Source organism: Schistocerca americana, chromosome 4, assembly GCF_021461395.2.
Source record: "Schistocerca americana isolate TAMUIC-IGC-003095 chromosome 4, iqSchAmer2.1, whole genome shotgun sequence".
In the NCBI taxonomy this organism is placed as follows: domain Eukaryota; kingdom Metazoa; phylum Arthropoda; class Insecta; order Orthoptera; family Acrididae; genus Schistocerca; species Schistocerca americana.
This window is the reverse complement of record NC_060122.1, coordinates 109,750,852-109,771,976: the sequence shown is the minus strand read 5'-3', so window position 1 is coordinate 109,771,976 and position 21,125 is coordinate 109,750,852. Positions and strand designations below refer to the sequence as shown.

General features: G+C 38.6%; 1 protein-coding gene across 1 annotated transcript in view; it reads left to right on the top strand.

Moving 5' to 3' along the window:
- The window catches only part of LOC124612622 (transcription initiation factor TFIID subunit 1), a 226,135-nt gene extending 205,476 nt beyond the window's left edge, over nt 1–20,659 (top strand). Inside the window, exons 23-28 of the mRNA XM_047140920.1 lie at nt 4,291–4,584; nt 9,472–9,614; nt 9,698–9,832; nt 9,944–10,076; nt 15,587–15,742; nt 18,020–20,659. Coding sequence (XP_046996876.1) covers nt 4,291–4,584; nt 9,472–9,614; nt 9,698–9,832; nt 9,944–10,076; nt 15,587–15,742; nt 18,020–18,363 — 1,205 coding nt within the window. The 3' untranslated portion in view covers nt 18,364–20,659. The remainder of the gene's footprint in view (nt 1–4,290; nt 4,585–9,471; nt 9,615–9,697; nt 9,833–9,943; nt 10,077–15,586; nt 15,743–18,019) is intronic.
- The last annotated feature ends 466 nt before the right edge of the window (nt 20,660–21,125 follow it).

Sequence of the window (21,125 nt, the reverse complement as noted above, 5' to 3'; positions counted from 1 at the left end):
TGTAAACCATCTGAAAAGTACTTACGTGTGAATTGCAGAGCAGTCGTGTAGGTGTAGATGTGGATGTAAATTTTTTATGGCCTGGGGTGAAACAGTGTTGTAATGAGTTAAAGAAGGGCTGAGACAGTGTTGAAAACATGCACACTCCTGCTGTCCCTGCACAAACTCCAAAGCACAAAACATCAAAGCTATTGTCAGTGATTCTGCTGTAGGAAGTTGACATCTGACTGTGGCATAATCTCTATTAAACCTCAAATCAGCTAAGGAAGAATACACACAACCATTTGGAAGGAGGTGAGACTCTATTCCTAGAGTTCTAAGAATATTGAATGAAGAGAGGAAAGCTCTACAAGTTGAAATTTCTTGCATACTTCTTATAAAATATTAAGAAGAAAGTGATGCTTTTATTTCTGGAAAAAATAGTGTGTGTATCATAAAACTAAATCTGTCCTTACACTTTTAATTCAAAGGAGCCATTGTATAGTGGTAGGAAACATTGAGAGGACAATCTTCAAAACCAAGAAACAGTTGTCTGCTGAGGAGATCATGGCCTCAGAGTTCTGGAATAGCAAAGGCATTCTCCTGGTAACTTTCCTTCAGGAACTTAACTCAAAAAGGGACAGCTTGCTGTTCACAACTGTTTTACTTCTCTGTGACAAGACCACACTCCTGAACAATAAGTCATCAAACTTTGGGATGCATCTACTGGACTGCTCTTAAAGATCCATCCTACAATTTAGATCAGTTGTCACACAAGTGATCTCTTGCTGCAGAACTTCACAGACAGTGGAGTCGTACAATGCTTCATGCTTAATTGGCTTGAACTTAAAATAAATGGCATTAAAAAGTAATGGACCAATGGTAAAAATATAAACATAAGGCAGAGCGCCCCCTGACGTGGTGTGCCAAATTATATGACACATGGAATGACAGATACATGGCATACATGTGACTTGATGCTGACAAAAGTAACAGGGCACAAGATCTGCGGACAATGAACATGTTATGGCTTTCTTCAACTTAATTAATGTTTTATGTAAATAGAGCAAAGCTACATTCATCTCTGTTGTTAATTTCTCATTTAAACTTTTAATTCTTGCATAAAAAATTAAAAACTATGGTTTTGGGTTTATGCATGTATTACATACACAGTTTTTCTCATTCGATTTTGAGGAAACTATTCAATAAAACAGTTTGATTCTTCCTCTCTGTATTGTCTCACATCACAGCTTGATTGTGAACTGGCTGTCTTTTCATTATTGCTTATAGTTATTACATACTTTGAAAGTAAGTAAAGTACTGCACACACATTAGAAAGTTTACAAAGAAAAATATGCTTGCTGGACGGTATATGTTTGGTGCAGCTTACGTGATACATTGCTGCATAAATAATGTAGCTAGTATATTAGAATTGATTTTAATGCTGGAAGGATAGCCATACCTATTTCCAATCTCAAGTAAATAAGTGATACATTTTGTGTTTGGCTGCATGGGGATACAAGCTGCCACATTCAGATGCTGTGGCCACACATTAGACAGTGTTGTTGCTCATGTTTCTCTTTCATATGTGGTTTATGAAGTCAGTCAGTCACAGCATAAACTACAGTTATGTTCATTTTAAAACTAGAGATAGACAATCACAGATTCAGCATCAGAGCTAGATGTGTGCCAGGGACCGGAAAAATTTGCATTTTGCGATAAATGTGGAATTGATGTGAATTCTGTCTCAAAATACAAAAATCCAAAATTACTTAATAGACACTATTTCATAATGAATTGTATCCAGATGCAGTATTTGATCAGAGATAGTTTGAAATACCTTTATTTTCTGCTTATAAATGTCAAAAATGTAACATACTTCCAGTTACAGGTATCGTACATCATCTGACGAAGCCCGCTTTGGAAAGATAGTGTACATAAGAATCTGTTTGCAAATAAAAAGTGTACAAACACGACAACATATCAGTGTGCTCAATGATCTGGTGCCATGCCATTTTTGGTGGTTGTATAGTCTATTTAAGATGCAAGCCATGTAATGCAGTGTAGTACTCAGCCATGAGACCTGGCATGTTGTAACAAAGAAATGCCTAAAATTCAAACGATTGTATAATGTTAATACTTTTAACATGGCAAAATAGTGGCAGATGTTTTGAACTGTGGTTGCGTCAAACATCACTAGAGGTTGAGCCTGAACTACGTCATTAAACAATACTCACCTCGGCAAGCAATTGTTTGGTAGCCCTGTTGTAGACTGCTCCTCTCCCCTCTGAAAATCAAAATTCTAATTTTTTTACAATTGCGGCCATCTGACACTATAGCCTATAGTGCCTACACTCTGCGTTATATCGATTAGAAAACAAAATCTGCAATGTATTTTGACTGCACCAAAATTCTTCCCCAATGTTAAAATAGAGTTACCGTATGTTTGGTTCTACTAGTACTATCTGTGGCATTGTCAAGCATGGATTGCACAGCTATGAATGCCCACGATACATGGAAATTAATGGTCCGCCAATTTTGTAATCATTGAATTGGGTGGGCAAAGACAGATTATGTCCAGAAACAGCTTAAGTCAGAGACACATTCAGTTCACTGGCGGGAAAATGCTTCTGCTTTTCAACAAAGCAATGAAGAAAAGGCGATTTTGGAAGAAAAAGGTGTTCAAGTTTTTGCAAAAGCAAACATTTCAGTCAAAAAGTTCCCAATCGGCACTTTCTTTTAACAGCCAGTTTCAAAGAACTAAGGCTTTGTTTGTCTTCAATCATGTATCATGACAACATTTTAATTTATGTGTCTAATCAGTATAAAAAATTAGAAAAAAGAGTTATTGGGTATCGTCATGATTGCAATTGAATTTGTCTATGCTAGATTGTGTCGGAAGAAGAACAATGCAACATGTCAACAACAAGAGGTAGGTAAGAGTTTGTCAAAACTTTAAATGTAGAATTTTCTCAATGCATTACCATGCAGCTAACACTCCACAAACATTTTGCTCATGTGAATTCAACCTCAAAGTGACTAATGAGTCGAATTGAATTTTTATCAGCTGACAGGGAATGTGTCCACAAGAGTGATGGCAGAGAATTAAGGGAAAGTTGTTTCCGTAAAGCATTGTTTGGAGGTATGCTCCTGCTTTTAGAACCTAAATCTTTGCCAGAAGAAGAGAGCAAACTTCATTATTGTTTTGCCGTAGATGAAGCTTTCCCTCTCATAAAACACACAGTTAGACCATAGTCTTTTAGACAAGTAATGAAAGGTTTATATTTAATTGTCTATAATCCAAGGGAAGAAATTCTATAGAATATTCTTTTTGTTTGTTAGTGTCAAAGATCTGCTTTTTAATACTTCAGTAAATTGTGAAATGAACCAGTGTGATAGTTCAAGCCATTTGTTGGTTCATAACTTTGTACGCATTCATTATGCAACACAGTCTAGGCCATACCATTGAGAATTGACATCAAAAGCCAGGAAACCAACAGTGGCCCACTAACAATGCTATTGGGTCGAGTAATCCACACTGTGGTTTCTTTCTTAGCCCAAATGAAGCATTATCTTTTCAGAACAGATTACGTATGTATGTAGCTTCATACTGAAAGGATTCAAATTACATTAGATCCCGCAAGTCAGTAAAAGATTTGGAAACATGGTTGTAGAAAACCATCATACATAATTATGTTTAATTCTGTATCTTCATTCTTATGCATAAATAAATTAGATGAATTTCAATTATTGTATCTGTCTACGATTTTTCACTTTCAGTCCTTTCCCACGCTTTATCTTGGGAGTTCTCATTGCAGTATTCAGCACTGCTGTGATCATAAACATGATTTTTTGTTCTCAAAATGAATACTGAACTCAGCAATGTTCCTCATTTTTCTGAGTAGAGAGACATGCAAACAACCAAAGCAGAAATGTTCATAAAGTGTCACTAGACAAGTGTGACACATGGCAAAAATTGAAGTAGAGCACACCACATTCATCTGGCAGTGGCGTGGCATGCCATAAGACTCAGTTACATCACGTCAGTCTGATAGGTGCTGCTCCATTATGCTATGTGATTTCCATCTGAAGTTGCAAGTTGGTTGCATGCCGTGACAAACAGTAAACCACTTGTCACACTGTTCCGATGGGCATCCTGACTAAGATGACCCATTATGTAGAAAATTAAGAACAATGTAAATTTAATGAATAAGAATTTTATCACAAAATACTTGCTTGTGTTTGAATCATCCCTAAACGTAATGAAGACTGTTTTGCTGTAATATCAGAAATGTTGTACTTTTTTTACAGGTACAAAAAGTTCACTGACAGTAGCAGCTCGCCGCATGTTGGGTCTGTGTGTAGACAGGTTGGCTGAAAAAGAGGATAGGCTTATGAGGCTTGAGAAGGCTATTAATCCGTTACTGGATGATAATGACCAGGTTGCACTGTCATACATCTTGGATAATGTCGTGAACAACAAACTGAAGGCCATGTCTGAATCATGGCCATTCCTCAAACCTGTGAATAAGAAACTTGTGAAGGACTACTATACTGTTATCAAGAATCCGATGGATCTAGAAACAGTTGCCAAAAAAGTTCAAAGTAAGTTGCACAGATTTTCTTACTGACACTCCTCCTCGCCCTCTCCCTCCCTCCCCCCTCCCCCTCCCCCTCTCTCCTTTGTGGGGAGCTTTCATCTTTTTCCTATAACAGAGTGAGACTTCTATTTATATATTTCTGAATGTATGTATATTTTTTTAATACATAATTGTGCAGAAGATCTTATACGCAAAATGTAGTTTTGTTTTGACTTAAGAATTTACAGAGTAATGTTTTTAAACCACAAGTAAGTTAACATACGCAGTACAAATTTATCCATACAGATTGATGATTAGTGTATTCTGTTACATGCACAAGACACCTTGAGATTTTGTAGAAGGAGTTTGACAGAAACTGGGGTGTCACACATTTTTAAATAGATGTAGTTACAAAAAACATTTTATGAAAGTAGTGAACGTTTTGTGTAGATCTTGTTGTATGATCTAAGCTATTCAAATACAAGGCAGTTGTGTAACAGCGAACGTGTATGTCACCATTTCACTGTGTCGTGTAAGAATGCATACTTCAATGTGAATTTAAAAAAAAAAAACAGTACCAATACACTATACTTGACATGCATAAGCACTTTACATATGTAAATGCAATGAAGAAAGAATTTTTAGTATTTAAAAAAAGGTTCCACAATTTCTCAAAATTCTAATTATAAAACAGTTTTTGTGCAGAATAACATAAAAAACATACATAATAATTTGTCTACCTGCACTTCACTTCATCATGTACATCATATAAAGCTTGAATATCAACAGTACTATGAAAAGGAGATAGCTGTCATGTGTGCGTGAGATGTGCTTCCTTGTGTGTATGTGTGTTTCCTTTCTGAAGATGGCTTTCACCAAAAGATCAATGTGCAACAGTCTTTTTGTTGTGTCTGCCTGCAATTCAGTGTGTCATCTTTTGCAACCTACCCTTTTCATAATAATGTTGATATTCGAACCTAGGCTTTCCACTGTTTGATGTGAAGTTTGAAACTGCACAGACAAGGGGGAAATAAATAATTGTAGATATGTTACAGTTCATATTTGCAATATTCATGACATAATAGTGATCATCCATAAAATTCTTGTTAGAGATCTAACAAAAATTATTTCTGGTATGAAACTATCATAAAATTAAAATAAAAAGCAAAAGTGTATAATTATGATGCTCCAGTGCATAGGTAGAAATAGGGACGTAAGCATTTGAAACCAAACAAACTTTCATCAAGCACACGAGATGAAAAATTCAGAGGAAACGGATGGAGTATACATTTATTGAGGAGACAGATGACAGGTTAAAAATAATGAAGTTGTTTACTTACACTACCAACACGTCATTCTCTTTCAGGTCAGGATACTTCTTTTGATGGAATATAAAGGAAGGGTTTGCACAAAAATATGGAAACACCACAAGAAATGCATGTTTGAACATGACTGCTAATGCTAGCCAAGCCTACGGGTTGCACTGTTGTATTTGACCACAAACTGCAACTGTTCAGTATCCTCAATATGTTGCAAGTGTCAGTCATGGTCAGAACAGTGCTCTGTGGTAGTTGTGAGTGCATTATGACTACAAATATGGGCGCATCGTTGATCCTCGTATGGCCGGTGATTCCGTGATCAATGGAGATGAAATGTTTAGTGTTTAAGAGTAACTGAAATGAAGATTTATACTGCATACAGGGAAAGTGGAAAAACATCATCTGCTAAGTCAAATCGCAGGTGAAGGTGCATGTTGAGTGATTATGACAAATGCTCATTGAAGAGGATTGTGATGAAAAATAAGAGGATGACAGCTGAATAGGTCATTGCAGAACTGAATGTCACACTTTCGTACCATGTCAGCACCAAAACAACACAAATGTAGCTTCAGAAGCAGGGAACTGCAGGGCGAACTGGAATTGCAAAACCATTCATCAGTGGTGCAAACGCCTGTAACAGGAAAATGTGGTGGTGAAGCCATAAAACCCCTGCTATCTAGCAATAGAAGAAAGTCATTTGGCCAGATGAGTCTTGTTTCACATTGTTAACAACTTTCGTCTGAATTTATCTCCCAAGAGTGAAACATGACCAGAGTTCAGAGATGATCCAGGCAGCCATATCGTAGTATTTTGTGTGCCACATGGTTACTCTCTGCAAAGTCACATTTATATTAGTATTGAGCCTTTGTGATCTACTTTGGAAAGAAGGGTGCGTGACCACTATCCATCTCCATTGTCATTACCTGAACTTGCCACTATTTTGCTGGAATAATGGTACACATTACAGTATACGGTAAGAACCGTACAGGAGCTGTATTTATCCATTCCAAGATGTCTGGCAGCTATCTGGAGTATTAACAGGTTTTGTAAACCATATTAGGTATGGTAAGCATGTTTTTGCTGGCTCCATATTTTTTGCAACCTTTCAGTGTGTGTGTGTGTGTGTGTGCGTGTGTGTGTGTGTGTGTGTGTGTGTGTGTGTGTGTGTGCGCGCGCGTGGGGTGGGGGGTGGGGGGTGACTGTGGAATATTAACTGGGTTCCTAAACTGTAGTAGGTGTGGTAATTATTGTATTTTTGGTGGCTCCATATTTTTTCCAAGCCGTCTATACAAGTGTGTGTGTGTGTGTGTGTGTGTGTGTGTGTGTGTGTGTGTGTGTGTGTGTGTTGGAAATGAGGTAAAATCTTGAAGTATTTAAGGGATAAAAATAGTTAGTCACACAGAAGGAAGCAACAAGAAACTATTACTGAAGAAGAGTAAACCATCTGGGAATAAGACTATGTTGAGAACTTTCCAATTTGCAGAACTTATACAGGGTGTTACAAAAAGGTACGGCCAAACTTTCAGGAAACATTCCTCACACACAAATAAAGAAAAGATGTTATGTGGACATGTGTCTGGAAACGCTTAATTTCCATGTTAGAGCTCATTTTAGTTTCGTCAGTATGTACTGTACTTCCTCGATTCACCGCCAGTTGGCGCAATTGAAGGAAGGTAATGTTGACTTCGGTGCTTGTGTTGACATGCGACTCATTGCTCTACAGTACTAGCATCAAGCACATCAGTATGTAGCATCAACAGGTTAGTGTTCATCACGAATGTGGTTTTGCAGTCAGTGCAATGTTTACAAATGCGGAGTTGGCAGATGCTCATTTGATGTATGGATTAGCACGGGGCAATAGCCGTGGTGCGGTACGTTTGTTTCGAGACAGATTTCCAGAACGAAGGTGTCCCGACAGGAAGACGGATGAAGCAATTGATCGGTGTCTTAGGGAGCACGGAACATTCCAGCCTATGACTTGCGATTGGGGAAGGCCTAGAACGACGAGGACACCTGCAATGGATGAGGCAATTCTTTGTGCAGTTGACGATATCCCTAATGTCAGCGTCAGAGAAGTTGCTGCTGTACAAGGTAACGTTGATCACGTCACTGTATGGAGAGTGCTACGGGAGAACCAGTTGTTTCCGTACCATGTACAGCGTGTGCAGGCACTATCAGGAGCTGATTGGCCTCCACGGGTACACTTCTGCGAATTGTTCATCCAACAATGTGTCAATCCTCATTTCTGTGCAAATGTTCTCTTTATGGATGAGGCTTCATTCCAATGTGATCAAATTGTAAATTTTCACAATCAACGTGTGTGGGCTGACGAGAATCCGCACGCAATTGTGCAATCACGTCATCAACACAGATTTTCTGTGAACATTTGGGCAGGCATTGTTAGTGATGTCTTGATTGGTCCCCATGTTCTTCCACCTACGCTCAGTGGAGCACGTTATCATGATTTCATACGGGATACTCTACCTGTGCTGCTAGAACATGTGCCTTTACAAGTACGACACAACATGTGGTTCATGCACAATGGAGTTCCTGCACATTTCAGTCGAAGTGTTCCTACGCTTCTCAACAACAGATTCGGTGACCGATGGATTGGTAGAGGCGGACCAATTCCATGGCCTCCACGCTCTCCTGGCCTCAACCCTCTTTACTTTCATTTATGGGGGTATTTGAAAGCTCTTGTCTACGCAACCCCGGTACCAAATGTAGAGACTCTTTGTGCTCGTGTTGTGGACGGCTGTGATATAATATGCCATTCTCCAGGGCTGTATCAGTGCATCAGGGATTCCATGCGACGGAGGGTGGATGCATGTATCCTCACTAACGGAGGACATTTTGAACATTTCCTGTAACAAAGTGTTTGAAGTCACGCTGGTACATTCTGTTGCTGTGTGTTTTCATTCCATGATTAATGTGATTTGAAGAGAAGTAATAAAATGAGCTCTACCATGGAAAGTTAGCGTTTCCGGACACATGTCCACACAACATATTTTCTTTCTTTGTGTGTGAGGAATGTTTCCTGAAAGTTTGGCCGTATCTTTTTGTAACACCCTGTATAGTTACATGCATTGGTAGATTTGTGACCCATGTATTTCAAACAGAAAGAGAATAAAATAAACTGAAACATTTAAAAAAAGAAAAAAGATAATTTGTTGCAGTTGTTTGGGGTCTAACAAGGAAGGTGCAAGGACCAACAAGTATTTCACTTGTATAATACAAATTTTTTTGAGAAATAAATATTTAAAATGAAAGCTAAAGGATGTCACACTATGCTTGGGGGGCTTTATGGCTTGTTAGTAGATTTGCCTATGTACAAGATAAGGTGTGAATTGCAGCTTTGAAGGTGTAAAATGAAACACCTTTGCTGTGATTACATGTTCTGAGGTGATGAGTGTGTGAGCTTTGTCAGTCAGTAAGCTTATTATTACATGTTTGCCCCAATTTCAACAAAGCTTTTGTTTCTTTTGCTGTATAGGCAGTTCACAAACAAACAGAATGTAAGTTTCCAGTTAAATACTGGTGTTTGAACAAAACTAAATAATTATAATGGTATGTCACACCTTGCTCTTTTTCAGGCCATAAATATCATAATCGATATGAATTTTTGGCTGATATAGAAAGAATCTTGCAAAATTGTATTATTTACAATGGTAAAGATTCAACTTACAGCCAGAAGGCAGAAACTTTGGTAAAAGTATGCCGAGCCACTTTGGATGAGGTGAGTACTTTCCTTAGCAATAATTTGGTAGTACCTTGGAGTATATTTTAAAATACATGTGTCACTGTAGTTACTTTTTACAGTATGGAGATCATTTAACACAACTTGAAAGCAACATAAGTTTGGCACAAGAAAGGGCTCTCGAGCAAGCAGAAATGGATCCAACATGGTTGGGAACTGAAGAAGAAAATTATGCCATCACTGAACCTGAACATGCAGTTAGTAACCAGATATTTAATTTCTATACATTTTTATTAACCTAAGTCATATAATATACATTATATTACTGCTAAATCCTGTAGTAAAAAATAAAACTCCATTTTCCGTAGAGTCAGAACAGTTCTCCAGATCATGGTTTTGGCAAATCAAACATGGATGATTATGACTTTGTTGATGTGGAAGGAGATGAGACAGATGGAAGGGCAGCAGGAAGATCAAGAAAGAAAGATGTCCTAGAAGAAGGTAAGCCCTAATGAAATACAGGAGTTTGAATGTATGTGTACAAATGCGGTTTTAAAATGTAGCAAGTTCCTGCCGACTGACTTAAGATTTTCCCCCTCTTTATATATGCATAATGTTGTAACACATTTTTTCCAACGTTTAAGTGACCATGTATGTAATAGAACTTGCTGGTATGCAGTACAGGAAGTCACAACAATGTGAAATGATAGACCTCTGAAATAAATGATGTGCAATGCATTATTGATTCTTTTGGTTTTGCTTCAGTTGTGAGTTTGTTTTATTATAAATATGACAGGTTTTGGGAAAATTATGTTCCCATATTCAGATGTATAAATGTAGTAGCCAGCTCAAGATGGTCGCACGCCATGGATGCCACACTGCATTGTAGAACAGGCAGATGAGGCAGTGTGGTACAGAGCAGCACGCCCGCCTGTTCTACAATGCAGTATAGCATTCACAGTGCGCAACCATTTCGCAGCTGACTAGTAAATTTGCAAACCTGAATATGAGAACATAATTTTCCTGAAACTTGTTGTTGTTGTTGTGGTCTTCAGTACTGAGACTGGTTTGATGCAGCTCTCCATGCTACTCTATCCTGTGCAAGCCTCTTCATCTCCCAGTACCTACTGCAGCCTACATCCTTCTGAATCTGCTTAGTGTATTCATCTCTCTTGGTCTCCTCCTATGATTTTTATCCTCCACGCTGCCCTCCAGTACTAAATTGGTGATCCCTTGATGCCTCAGAACATGTCCTACCAACCGATTCCTTCTTCTAGTCAAGTTGTGCCACAAACTCCTCTTCTCCCCAATTCTATTCAATACCTCCTCATTAGTTATGTGATCTACCCATCTAATCTTCAGCATTCTTCTTTAGCACCATGTTTCGAAAGCTTCCATTCTCTTCTTGTCTAAACTATTTATCGTCCATGTTTCACTTCAATACATGGCTACACTCCATACAAATACTTTCCGAAACGACATCCTGACACTTAAATCAATACTCGATGCTAACAAATTTCTCTTCTTCAGAAACGCTTTCCTTGCCATTGCCAGTCTACATTTTATATCCTCTCTACTTCGACCATCATGTTATTTTGCTCCCCAAATAACAAAACTCCTTTACTACTTTAAGTGTCTCATTTCGTAATCTAATTCCCGCAGCATCACCCGACTTAATTCGACTACATTCCGTTATCCTTGTTTTGCTTTTGTTGATGTTCATCTTATACCCTCCTTTCAAGACACTGTCCATTCCATTCAACTGCTCTTCCAAGTCCTTTGCTGTCTCTGACAGAATTACAATGTCATCGGCGAAACTCAAAGTTTTTATTTCTTCTCCATGGATTTTAATACCTACTCCGAACTTTTCTTTCGTTTCCTTTACTGCTTGCTCAACATACAGCTTGAATAGCATCGGGGAGAGGCTACAACCCTGTCTCACTCCCTTCCCAACCACTGCTTCCCTTTCATGTCCCTCGACTCTTATAACTGCCATCTGCTTCCTGTACAAATTGTAAATAGCCTTTCGCTCTCTGTATTTTACCCCTGCCACCTTCAGAATTTGAAAAAGAGTATTCCAGTCAACATTGTCAAAAGCTTTCTCTAAGTCTACAAATGCTAGAAACATAGGTTTGCCTTCCCTTAATCTTTCTTCTAAGATAAGTCATAGGGTCAGTATTGCCTCACGTGTTCCAACATTTCTTTGTAATCCAAACTGATATTCCCCGAGGTCGGCTTCTACCAGTTTTTCCATTCGTCTGTAAAGAATTCGCGTTAGTATTTTGCAGCTGTGACTTATTAAACTGATAGTTTGGTAACTTTCACATCTGTCAACACCTGCTTTCTTTGGGATTGGAATTATTATATTTTTCTTGAAGTCTGAGGGAATTTCGCCTGTCTCATACATCTTGCTCACCAGATGGTAGAGTTTCATCAGGACTGGCTCTCCCAAGGCTGTCAGTAGTTCTAATGGAATGTTGTCTATTCCTGGGGCTTTGTTTCAACTCAGGTCTTTCAGTGCTCTGTCAAACTCTTCTCGCATTATCATATCTCCCATTTCATCTTCATCTACATCCGCTTCCATTTCCATAATATTGTCCTCCAGAACATCGTCCCTGTATAGACCCTCTATATACTCCTTCCACCTTTCTGCTTTCCTTACTTTTCTTAGAACTGGGTTTCCATCTGAGCTCTTGATATTCATGCAAGTGGTTCTCTTTTCTCCAAAGGTCTCTTTAATTTTCCTGTAGGCCGTACCTATTTTACCCCTAGTGAGATAAGCCTCTACATCCTTACATTTGTCCTCTAGCCATCCCTGCTTAGCCATTTTTCACTTCCTGTCAATCTCATTTTTGAGACGTTTGTATTCCTTTTTGCCTGCTTCATTTACTGCATTTTTGTATTTTCTCCTTTCATCAATTAAATTCAGTATCTCTTCTGTTACCCAAGGATTTCTACTAGCCCTCGTCTTTTTACCTACTTGATCCTCTGCTGCCTTCACTATTTCATCCCTCAGAGCTACCCATTCTTCTTCTACTGTATTTCTTTCCCCCATTCCTGTCAGTTGTTCCTTTACGCTCTCCCTGAAATTCTGTACAACCTCTGGTTCTTTCAGTTTATCCAGGTCCCATCTCCTTAAATTTCCACCCTTTTGCAGTTTCTTTCGTTTTAATCTACAGTTCATAACCAATAGATTGTGGTCAGAGTCCACATCTGCCCCTGGAAATGTCTTACAATTTAAAACCTGGTTCCTAAATCTCTGTCTTATCATTATATAATTGATCTGAAACCTTCTAGTATCTCCAGGGTTCTTCCATGTATACAACCTTCTTTCATGATTCTTGATCCAAGTGTTAGCTATGATTAAGTTATGCTCTGTGCAAAATTCTACCAGGCGGCTTCCTCTTTCATTTCTTAGCCCTAATCCATATTCACCTACTACGTTTCCTTCTCTTCCTTTTCTTACTGTTGAATTCCAGTCACCCATGGTTATTAAATTTTCGTCTCCCTGAAACCTGTGATGTCTATAATAAAACAAAGTCACTACTGAAGCAAATATTTTCAGTCTCAATGTGCAGCTCATTTGTAGATGTTCTGTGAACAAAATCCCATCTTTTGGTTTCTTTCTTTCTTTCCTTGAATTGTGTGGCTGTGTATTGTTTTTGGCATTGAAGAAAGAAAACACCATAGGCTGATTAAATTTATTGTATTTGAAAAGTAGTCCTTGACTATTTAGAGTTAAAACAGTTGTCCCACACTGCTACAATAAACTAAATGTGAAGTAATGTAGCTTCTAGATTGTAATATCTTAAAAATTCATATCATTACTTTATGCATATTTCATTTCAGTTCACTGTATAACTTGCTGAAAGTCAATTTTTAGTTTGGTAAAATAAATCAGTTTCTACAACTTTGGTCTTCTTGCGAATTTGCTTTTTACATTTTAATGGAATTCTGTTGTGGATTAACTCTGTAAAGTTTAAGAGCAAACCCTACAGAAATATGTGTTTGCTATAGAGTGCAATGTGTGACTTTGTTCCTCATTGTCATTCACAATAAAGGAATGGCTAGCCATTACCATTCACAAGGAGTTCTTGACTATTTAGAGTTAAAATAATTGCCCCATGCTGCTACAAGGCTGCAAGGCTGTCTGTATTCTGCATTTCTTGAAAATCAACCATACGATTTCATCAAATGGAAATGTATAGTTTCAGAAATGTTTCCAGGTCTCAAATATCTATGTACGTATGCAGACTGAAGCAGCAACAGAAAATTTGTACCAAGGCCAGGATTTGAACCTGGGTCTCTCATTCTCTAAGCAGTGTGCTAACCAGTGTGCCACCCTGACACAGTGGCTTTGCGCAACTGCATGGCTACCCTAGCATGCCTACTTGCTCAATCCAAATTCCCATTCACACCTCAGCCCGTACTATTTCAATTGCACATTGACCACACAAGACCCACCCAAGGCTTCATCCTACTTTGAGAGGACTCAACATGATGTGATTGAAGCTGTCTCTGCCCCCTCCCTCCTCTGCACATCTTTTTCTTCCCCCAATGGTCATCCACATTTTTATTGAGTGTATCACTTTAGCTGAAGCTAGGTGAAAAGTATTGTGAACATTATGTCAGATCATACCATTTGTGTGTTTGTTTTTATGATAAAATTTAGCAGCTTTAATATTCTTATGCTGGCCACAGAACAAACTTGAATGGGGCACGTTTCTCTTCAATATGGCTCCAAAACCCTTCAGCTGTCCTTATCCAATATACAACATAATTTATGATCCTTATAAGCAATCCCCTCCACTCCAAGATTAAGTACCTCATGGCTTAGACTATTTAATCAAACAAAAGGCGAATTTTGTTATTACTTATTACTCTATGCTCCATCCTGCTGACAGTGGAGATAGGGAGAAGGGGCAGCTGCAATTGATTTTTTGTGTTGAGGGGGGGGGGGGGAGGGGGGGGGGAGGGTAAATAACAACACGTGTTTTAACTTAAAAAATTTCCTGATGATAGAACTTCCATTGTGACCACAATTCTTCAACGAATGTGTTTCTCAATGTATGCTACATCTTTTTCATTTAGATCATTAGGAAATGGTTTAATGCTAAAGTGTGTAAGGATAAAAAAGAATTGTAATCAAGATAGAGCTTTTATTATAAGTGCAGAATATGACACCACTTCTCACAAAGCTTTTATTCAATACATATTTAGAAAATTTCCTTTTTTATCATGACCATGAGACAATTGTAATAGGAAAAGATTGATATCTTACTATTTCTAGATACTGTTGTACAATAGAGGGAGTGATGATCAAGCTGTTTGGTCCCTTTAAAGTCACAATCCAGTCCAGTCTCTCAGCATATGTGGAAAAGGTTGTACAGATACCATGGGAGACATTAGGAGGTGCTTGTGATAAGCAGCAGGAAGGGCAGTGGATGCAACTGCGTAAGAGAAGTAGTCCTCTCATACATAAATGACAGTGGCTCTCTGTTGGTTGTCCCAAGTTAATTTTGTTTTTCCTCTGTATTGTGACATTTAAACCTGTCCATTTGTTGATGGGATAATTTTTGTGACTGATACATCCATCTCCTGTGAGCAATCAGCCAGCTGCAGAAGTTGTGTTAGTCCATTTCCTATTCAGTTTCAGTCTGCCTATTTTGTTGGAAAATGTGATGCAATTTTGTCTCTGTGAATGTCTCATTTTAGTGTTTCTGATTGGCAGTGATTGAGTTGTTGCTAATAGCCTATCATTAGTGACCTACACTAGGCCCAAATGACTGCAGGTGCTTGTCAACAAAAATTGTTATTTTGTAAAACAAAGATCACTGTAATGCTCACCAAGTTTTCCAAGTGGTTAGAAATTGTCTTAAGGGTCACAAAATATGCCAAAGTGAATAGATTTTAAGCTCATAAGATTGGATTACTGCTTTGGCACCTTAACTGGTTTTTTTCTATGGTTGCAATGATTTATACAGTCTGCATCTTTGTGTGTATTGTTTCAGATTTGCAGTTTTCAAGTGAAGAAGACTTGGACGACATACCTTTATCAGAGGGAGAACCAGTTCCAGATGATGACAGTCAACAAGCAGCTGAGGCAATGGTGCAGCTTGGTAATATGGGTTATTATCCTCCAGTTCAGCAAATCCAACAGGAACAAGGTCTGTTTTTCCCATTATCTCTACTGGTGGACACTAAAACTTTATATGTTTTACCTGATTGTAATGTGATTTGCTTAGCCAGACCAAGACTTGAAATCTGTATACAAGTAGTAGTTTGGTAATTTATTTATTTATATATTTCTCATTGATTGCCACAAAGTTTTTCTGATTAATGGTAGTTGCATTAGACATTTATTGTTTATGTACGCATTTTAAATATAAGTGATAGATTATTAGATGCCGTTAGAGCTTGTTGATAAGGGGAAAGCTAATTCTTGAGAATCTGGTGTAAAATAAGCATTTGTGTGAGGAGCTAGTGAATTAAAGAAACACAATTTACAAAAGATTTGTCAATAAATACTGAGCAGTAGATACACACATCAAAAAAAGTTTTGCATCACCTCGGTTCTGAAAGTTCCAGAACCTGTACAGAAAACTGGAATAAACTGGAATAGAGATCAACATAAACATCTTTTTTACTCTTTTTATTGCTGATGAAAACCACATATTGCCTGTTGTACTACCATACAGCGGGACCTTCAGAGGTGGTGGTCCAGATTGCTGTACACACCGGTACCTCTAATACCCAGTAGCGCGTCCTCTTGCATTGATGTATACCTGTATTCATCGTGGCATACTATCCACAAGCTCATCAAGGCACTGTTGGTCCAGATTGTCCCACTCCTCAATGGAGATTTGGAGTAGATCCCTCAGAGTGGTTGGTGGGTCACATCGTCATAAACAGCCATTTTCAATCTATCCCAGGCATGTCGATAGGATTCATGTCTGGAGAACATGCTGGCCACTCTAGTTGAGTGATGTCATCATCCTGATGGAAGTCATTCACAAGATGTGCAAGATGGGGGTGCGAATTGTCGTCCGTGAAGACGAATGCCTCGCCATTATGCTGCCGATATGGTTGCACTATAGGTTGGAGGCTGGCGTTTACGTATTGTACACCCATTATGGTGCCCTCCATGACCACCAGTAGCATATGTCAGCCCCAGATAACACCACCCCAAAACAGTAGCGAACTTCCACTGTGCTTCACTCGCTGGACAGTGTGTCTGAGGCATTCGGCCTGACCGGGTTACCTCCAAACATGTCTCCGATGATTGGTTGAAGGCATATGCAACACTCATCAGTGAAGAGAACGTGGTGCCAATCCTGAGTTGTCCATTCGGCACGTTGTTGGGCCCATCTGTAACGCACTGCATGGTGTCGTGGTTGCAAAGATGGACTTCACCATGGATGTTGGGGGTGAAGTTGTGCATCATGCAGCCTATTGCGCACAGTTTGAGTTGTAACACTATGTCCTGTGGCTGCATGAAAAGCATTATTCAACATGGTGGCATTGCTAGCAGCATTCCTCCACGCCATAATCTGTGGGTAGTGGTCATCCACTGCAGTAGTGACCGTTGGGCGGCCTGAGTGAGGCATGTCATCGACAGTTCTGTCTCTCTGTATCTCCTGCATGTCCAAACAACATCGCTTTGGTTCACTCCGAGGTGCCTGCACACTTCCCTTGTTGAGAGCCCTCCCTGGCGCAAAGTAACAGTGCGGACACGATTGAACCATGGTATTGACCGTCTAGGCATGGTTGAACTACATACAACACGAGCCATGTACCTCCTTCCTGGTGGAATGACTATAACTGATCGGCTGTTGGATCCCCTCCGTCTAATAGCTGCTGCTCATGCATGGTTGTTTACATCTTTGGGTGGGTTTAGTGACATCTCTGAACAGTCAAAGGGACTGTGTCTGTGATACAGTGTCCACAGTCAACATCTATTTTCAGGAGTTCTGGGAGCCAGGGTGATGCAAAACTTTTTTTGATGTGGGCTTTATTACAGTCTTGGAAAATCTCCTGAGGGAGAGGTTCATTATTTATAACCTTCATGCATAAATATATTTCTGTAATACTAAAGAGAGAGAACTTCTGTAGCTACAGTACATATATATATTCATAAACATTCCACAGATTTGTTCTCATCTTCCAATTGATCAGACTTCTACACCTGTACCGAAAGATAAAGTGATTCGTCTCTGGTAAAATTGTGTGCCCATTATAACTTGGAAACCTTATGCACTTTTCTGTTATGAATATAATAAACATGCTTTGGTAATCATCTGGGCTATATGAAACCAGAAATGCAGATTAAGTATATCAATATGCCATTTAGATGTTTCATTGTGGTCATTATCAGTGTTTTAGATATAATTTGTTTCACATAACTGCTAGATATAATTGTAGAGTTTAATTTTTATCATTTTCAGAAGAGAGTATGGATGTAGATCCAAATTATGATCCATCAGACTTCCTCCTGCAAGGACTTCCACAACACAGAGACTCAGAGCGTCAAGAATCACAAAGCCAAGTGCGTGACAAAATACATGACGATTTAGAGGTTAGTGAGTCAGATGAGGATGAACCTCAGAGTGCTGCATCACATTTGGTATCCACACCAGCACATGTTCCTGCACCTTTGTCAATGCAAGAGCCAGAATCAGTGCATGAAGACACTCCACAGCTGCCACTGCAAATGGATTCTGAACTGCAGCAGGTAGAACAAAACAAAAAGGAAGATGATGATGATGATGGGGGTGATCTTTGGTTCTGAAATGGATTTGTATTGGGCTTTTATATACCAGTGTTGCTTGTATTGTTTAATGTAGACAAATTGTATTTGTCTACAAAAGTTGCAGTTTTATCGACATTGAATGTCATAAAAACAAATGCAGTGACCCTCTAAGATCTGTATGTTTTGGTGTGCTTTAGCATGGTCATTTCCAAAGAATGACTGCATTTTTCAGTTGTACAAATAGCAAAACCAAGGAAATATGTGTTGTACAAATGTGTGAACCATAAACTAAGTGGTGTCTTTTTATACGACTTAGTTTTGTGCCTATTTTTGTAATATACACAGAATTTGTTTTCTGTATTTATCATCATTTTTTTGTAATTTGGTTTCACTGTATGTGTTTTGTAAAGTTCAAATCATCCTCAGTAAGAAATCTGATACAATACTGGAATGTCATGGAAAGAAGACAGATAGTGAAGAGAGTTGAGGTAATCACTCATTGTATACTTGATGCAGTGATCAGTTGGACAGACTCATAAACAACATTGACATCAAGTATATGGTAAGTTGTTACCTTTACTCAAGAATTGATATGTATACCTTATCATTAAGTGTATTAGAAGTGCATAACTTAAGGATTTTGCTGTTAAAACTGGAGATTTATTTATCTTCATTAAATTGCATATATGGTCATTGGATGGAACACTCTCTCTCTCTCTCTCTCTCTCTCTCTCTCTCTCTCTCTCTCTCTGTGTGTGTGTGTGTGTGTGTGTGTGTGTGTGTGTGTGTGTGTGGGCAGAGCAGAAAGTAGAACAATGTAAAATCCAGAATGGACTAACAGTACGAAAAGGATAGAGTTGGGTGGCATACAGGCACAGTGACAAATACTGCTAGATGTTATTCAGCTATTGAACTAAGTCCTTCTCGGACATAAACAAAATAAAACTCTCACACATTCACAGAACCACAGCATGTACACATATGGCCACTGTTGTTTCCAGACACTAAGCCCAAATTTTAAAAAAGGGCAACACTAAGAATTTGTTGCAGATCAGTCTGGTCATCACAGTATGCAAGTGATGTGTGAGCATGGATTGAGCTATACTCAGACTCCAAGCTTGTCTGCTCTAACATGTGGATTCAGTTCACATTAGTGCCTGGTGCGAAGGGTGAAGAACTACTTTCAAGGACAGAAAATGGACCCATTAAACTCCATTGAAGTTTGTCACTGGTTTCATAAAATTATGAAATTCCTGCCATGGGTTTCCACTGGTGAAGACTTCATAGAACCAAGAACTGTCTTCTTCAGAGGAGTGTCTCCCGCTTGGTCATGATGAACAGTGAGATCACCTACTTTATTCTGCTGCTGAATGAACAGATGTTTCACTGCCTCTGAAGTTGAATGTTCCAGACAAACACATTCTGTTTTCAAAATCACTAAAAGGACTTTCTTTCTGCTGCTGTTTCTTGTTCAGTTTGAAGAGCAGGAGAGCATTTTTCCACGTCTGCCACTGCCACTGCATTTACGTTTGAAGAATATCGGCTTTAGCACATTTGTGTCAAATGGCACAGGAGTGTGTGGCTGCTATATCTTCATCATTAACTCTCTCTGTCCTGGAGGCATTCTGTGATTCTGCTTCATGATTTTCATTTGAAGGGTCTGAGTTTCTGTCTGTCTCTAGAGGCATATTCTTGCATGGCTTATTGATAAATGATTGTCCAGAACCTGCAGCCTCCTCATCTGATTTTTTCAGTTGCTCATTGGAGAAAAGAGTGGCTTCCAGTTGCAGGAGTCCTGCCTCTGTTTCATCGTGCAACTGGATAATTAACTGAGAATAGTGAGATACAATAAATCTTTAAACTGACGTATCAGTTCCTACAGACCAGGGATGTACACTGACAAGTCTTACAGGACCTTCAAGACAGTGTACAATCAGAGTTTCTGTTGCTTGCCTAAGCAAATTATTCATGAAATTTTCAGGACATGGTTGGGCTGTAACACTTGGAGATGACATTGCTCATGCAGGTGAGAGTTGAGCTTGTGTGAACATGTACGTTTTATTTGGTCTACATCAGATCAAGAACTTTGTCCAATAGTTGAATAACACCTTGCAGTCTTTCTCGTTATGCCTGCTAACACTTCCTCTATGAGGTAAGTATTAATCTATCCTTTTTGTAATGTTGTTAAAGCATAAAGTGAGATTTTTACTCTGTATCACAGTATGGCCTCATGCAGCTGTAAATTATAAAATACTGCAAATGTGTACATTTTTTAAATTAAGTGTAAATTCTGTACAAAATAAAATGTATATACTTTCCAATAAAAGTTATACCATCTGTGGGAGTTCTGTGTTTGATGGACAATATTTCTATAATATAAATCAAAATTAAGTTAATTAGTATAAAATAAACTAAGAATCCATGAATAACTGTAATAATAAAAGATTATGATAATGAATATTCCAGAACGGAAACAAGTGCAATATGAAATTGAGCAGCCACTCACACATTTATTAGCTGATTTGCACATGATATTACGTGAAGATTTGAGAAATAACCATTTATTTATCTGCACAAATAGGCACCATCAAACTGTGGGTAACGTCAGATCTGACAACACAGTTGCTGAACATGTTGTATACAACTCCAGTTGATGCCTTTGCTCACATACATGGATATATACTTGACAGTTCACAAATCCCGAATGACAATAATATCTACAAAGTTATAGTTTTCAGCAAGAATAGAAGCAGTCCTACAAAAGGATTGCTATTTGTCAGGGAATTTACAATCCTTGCTTA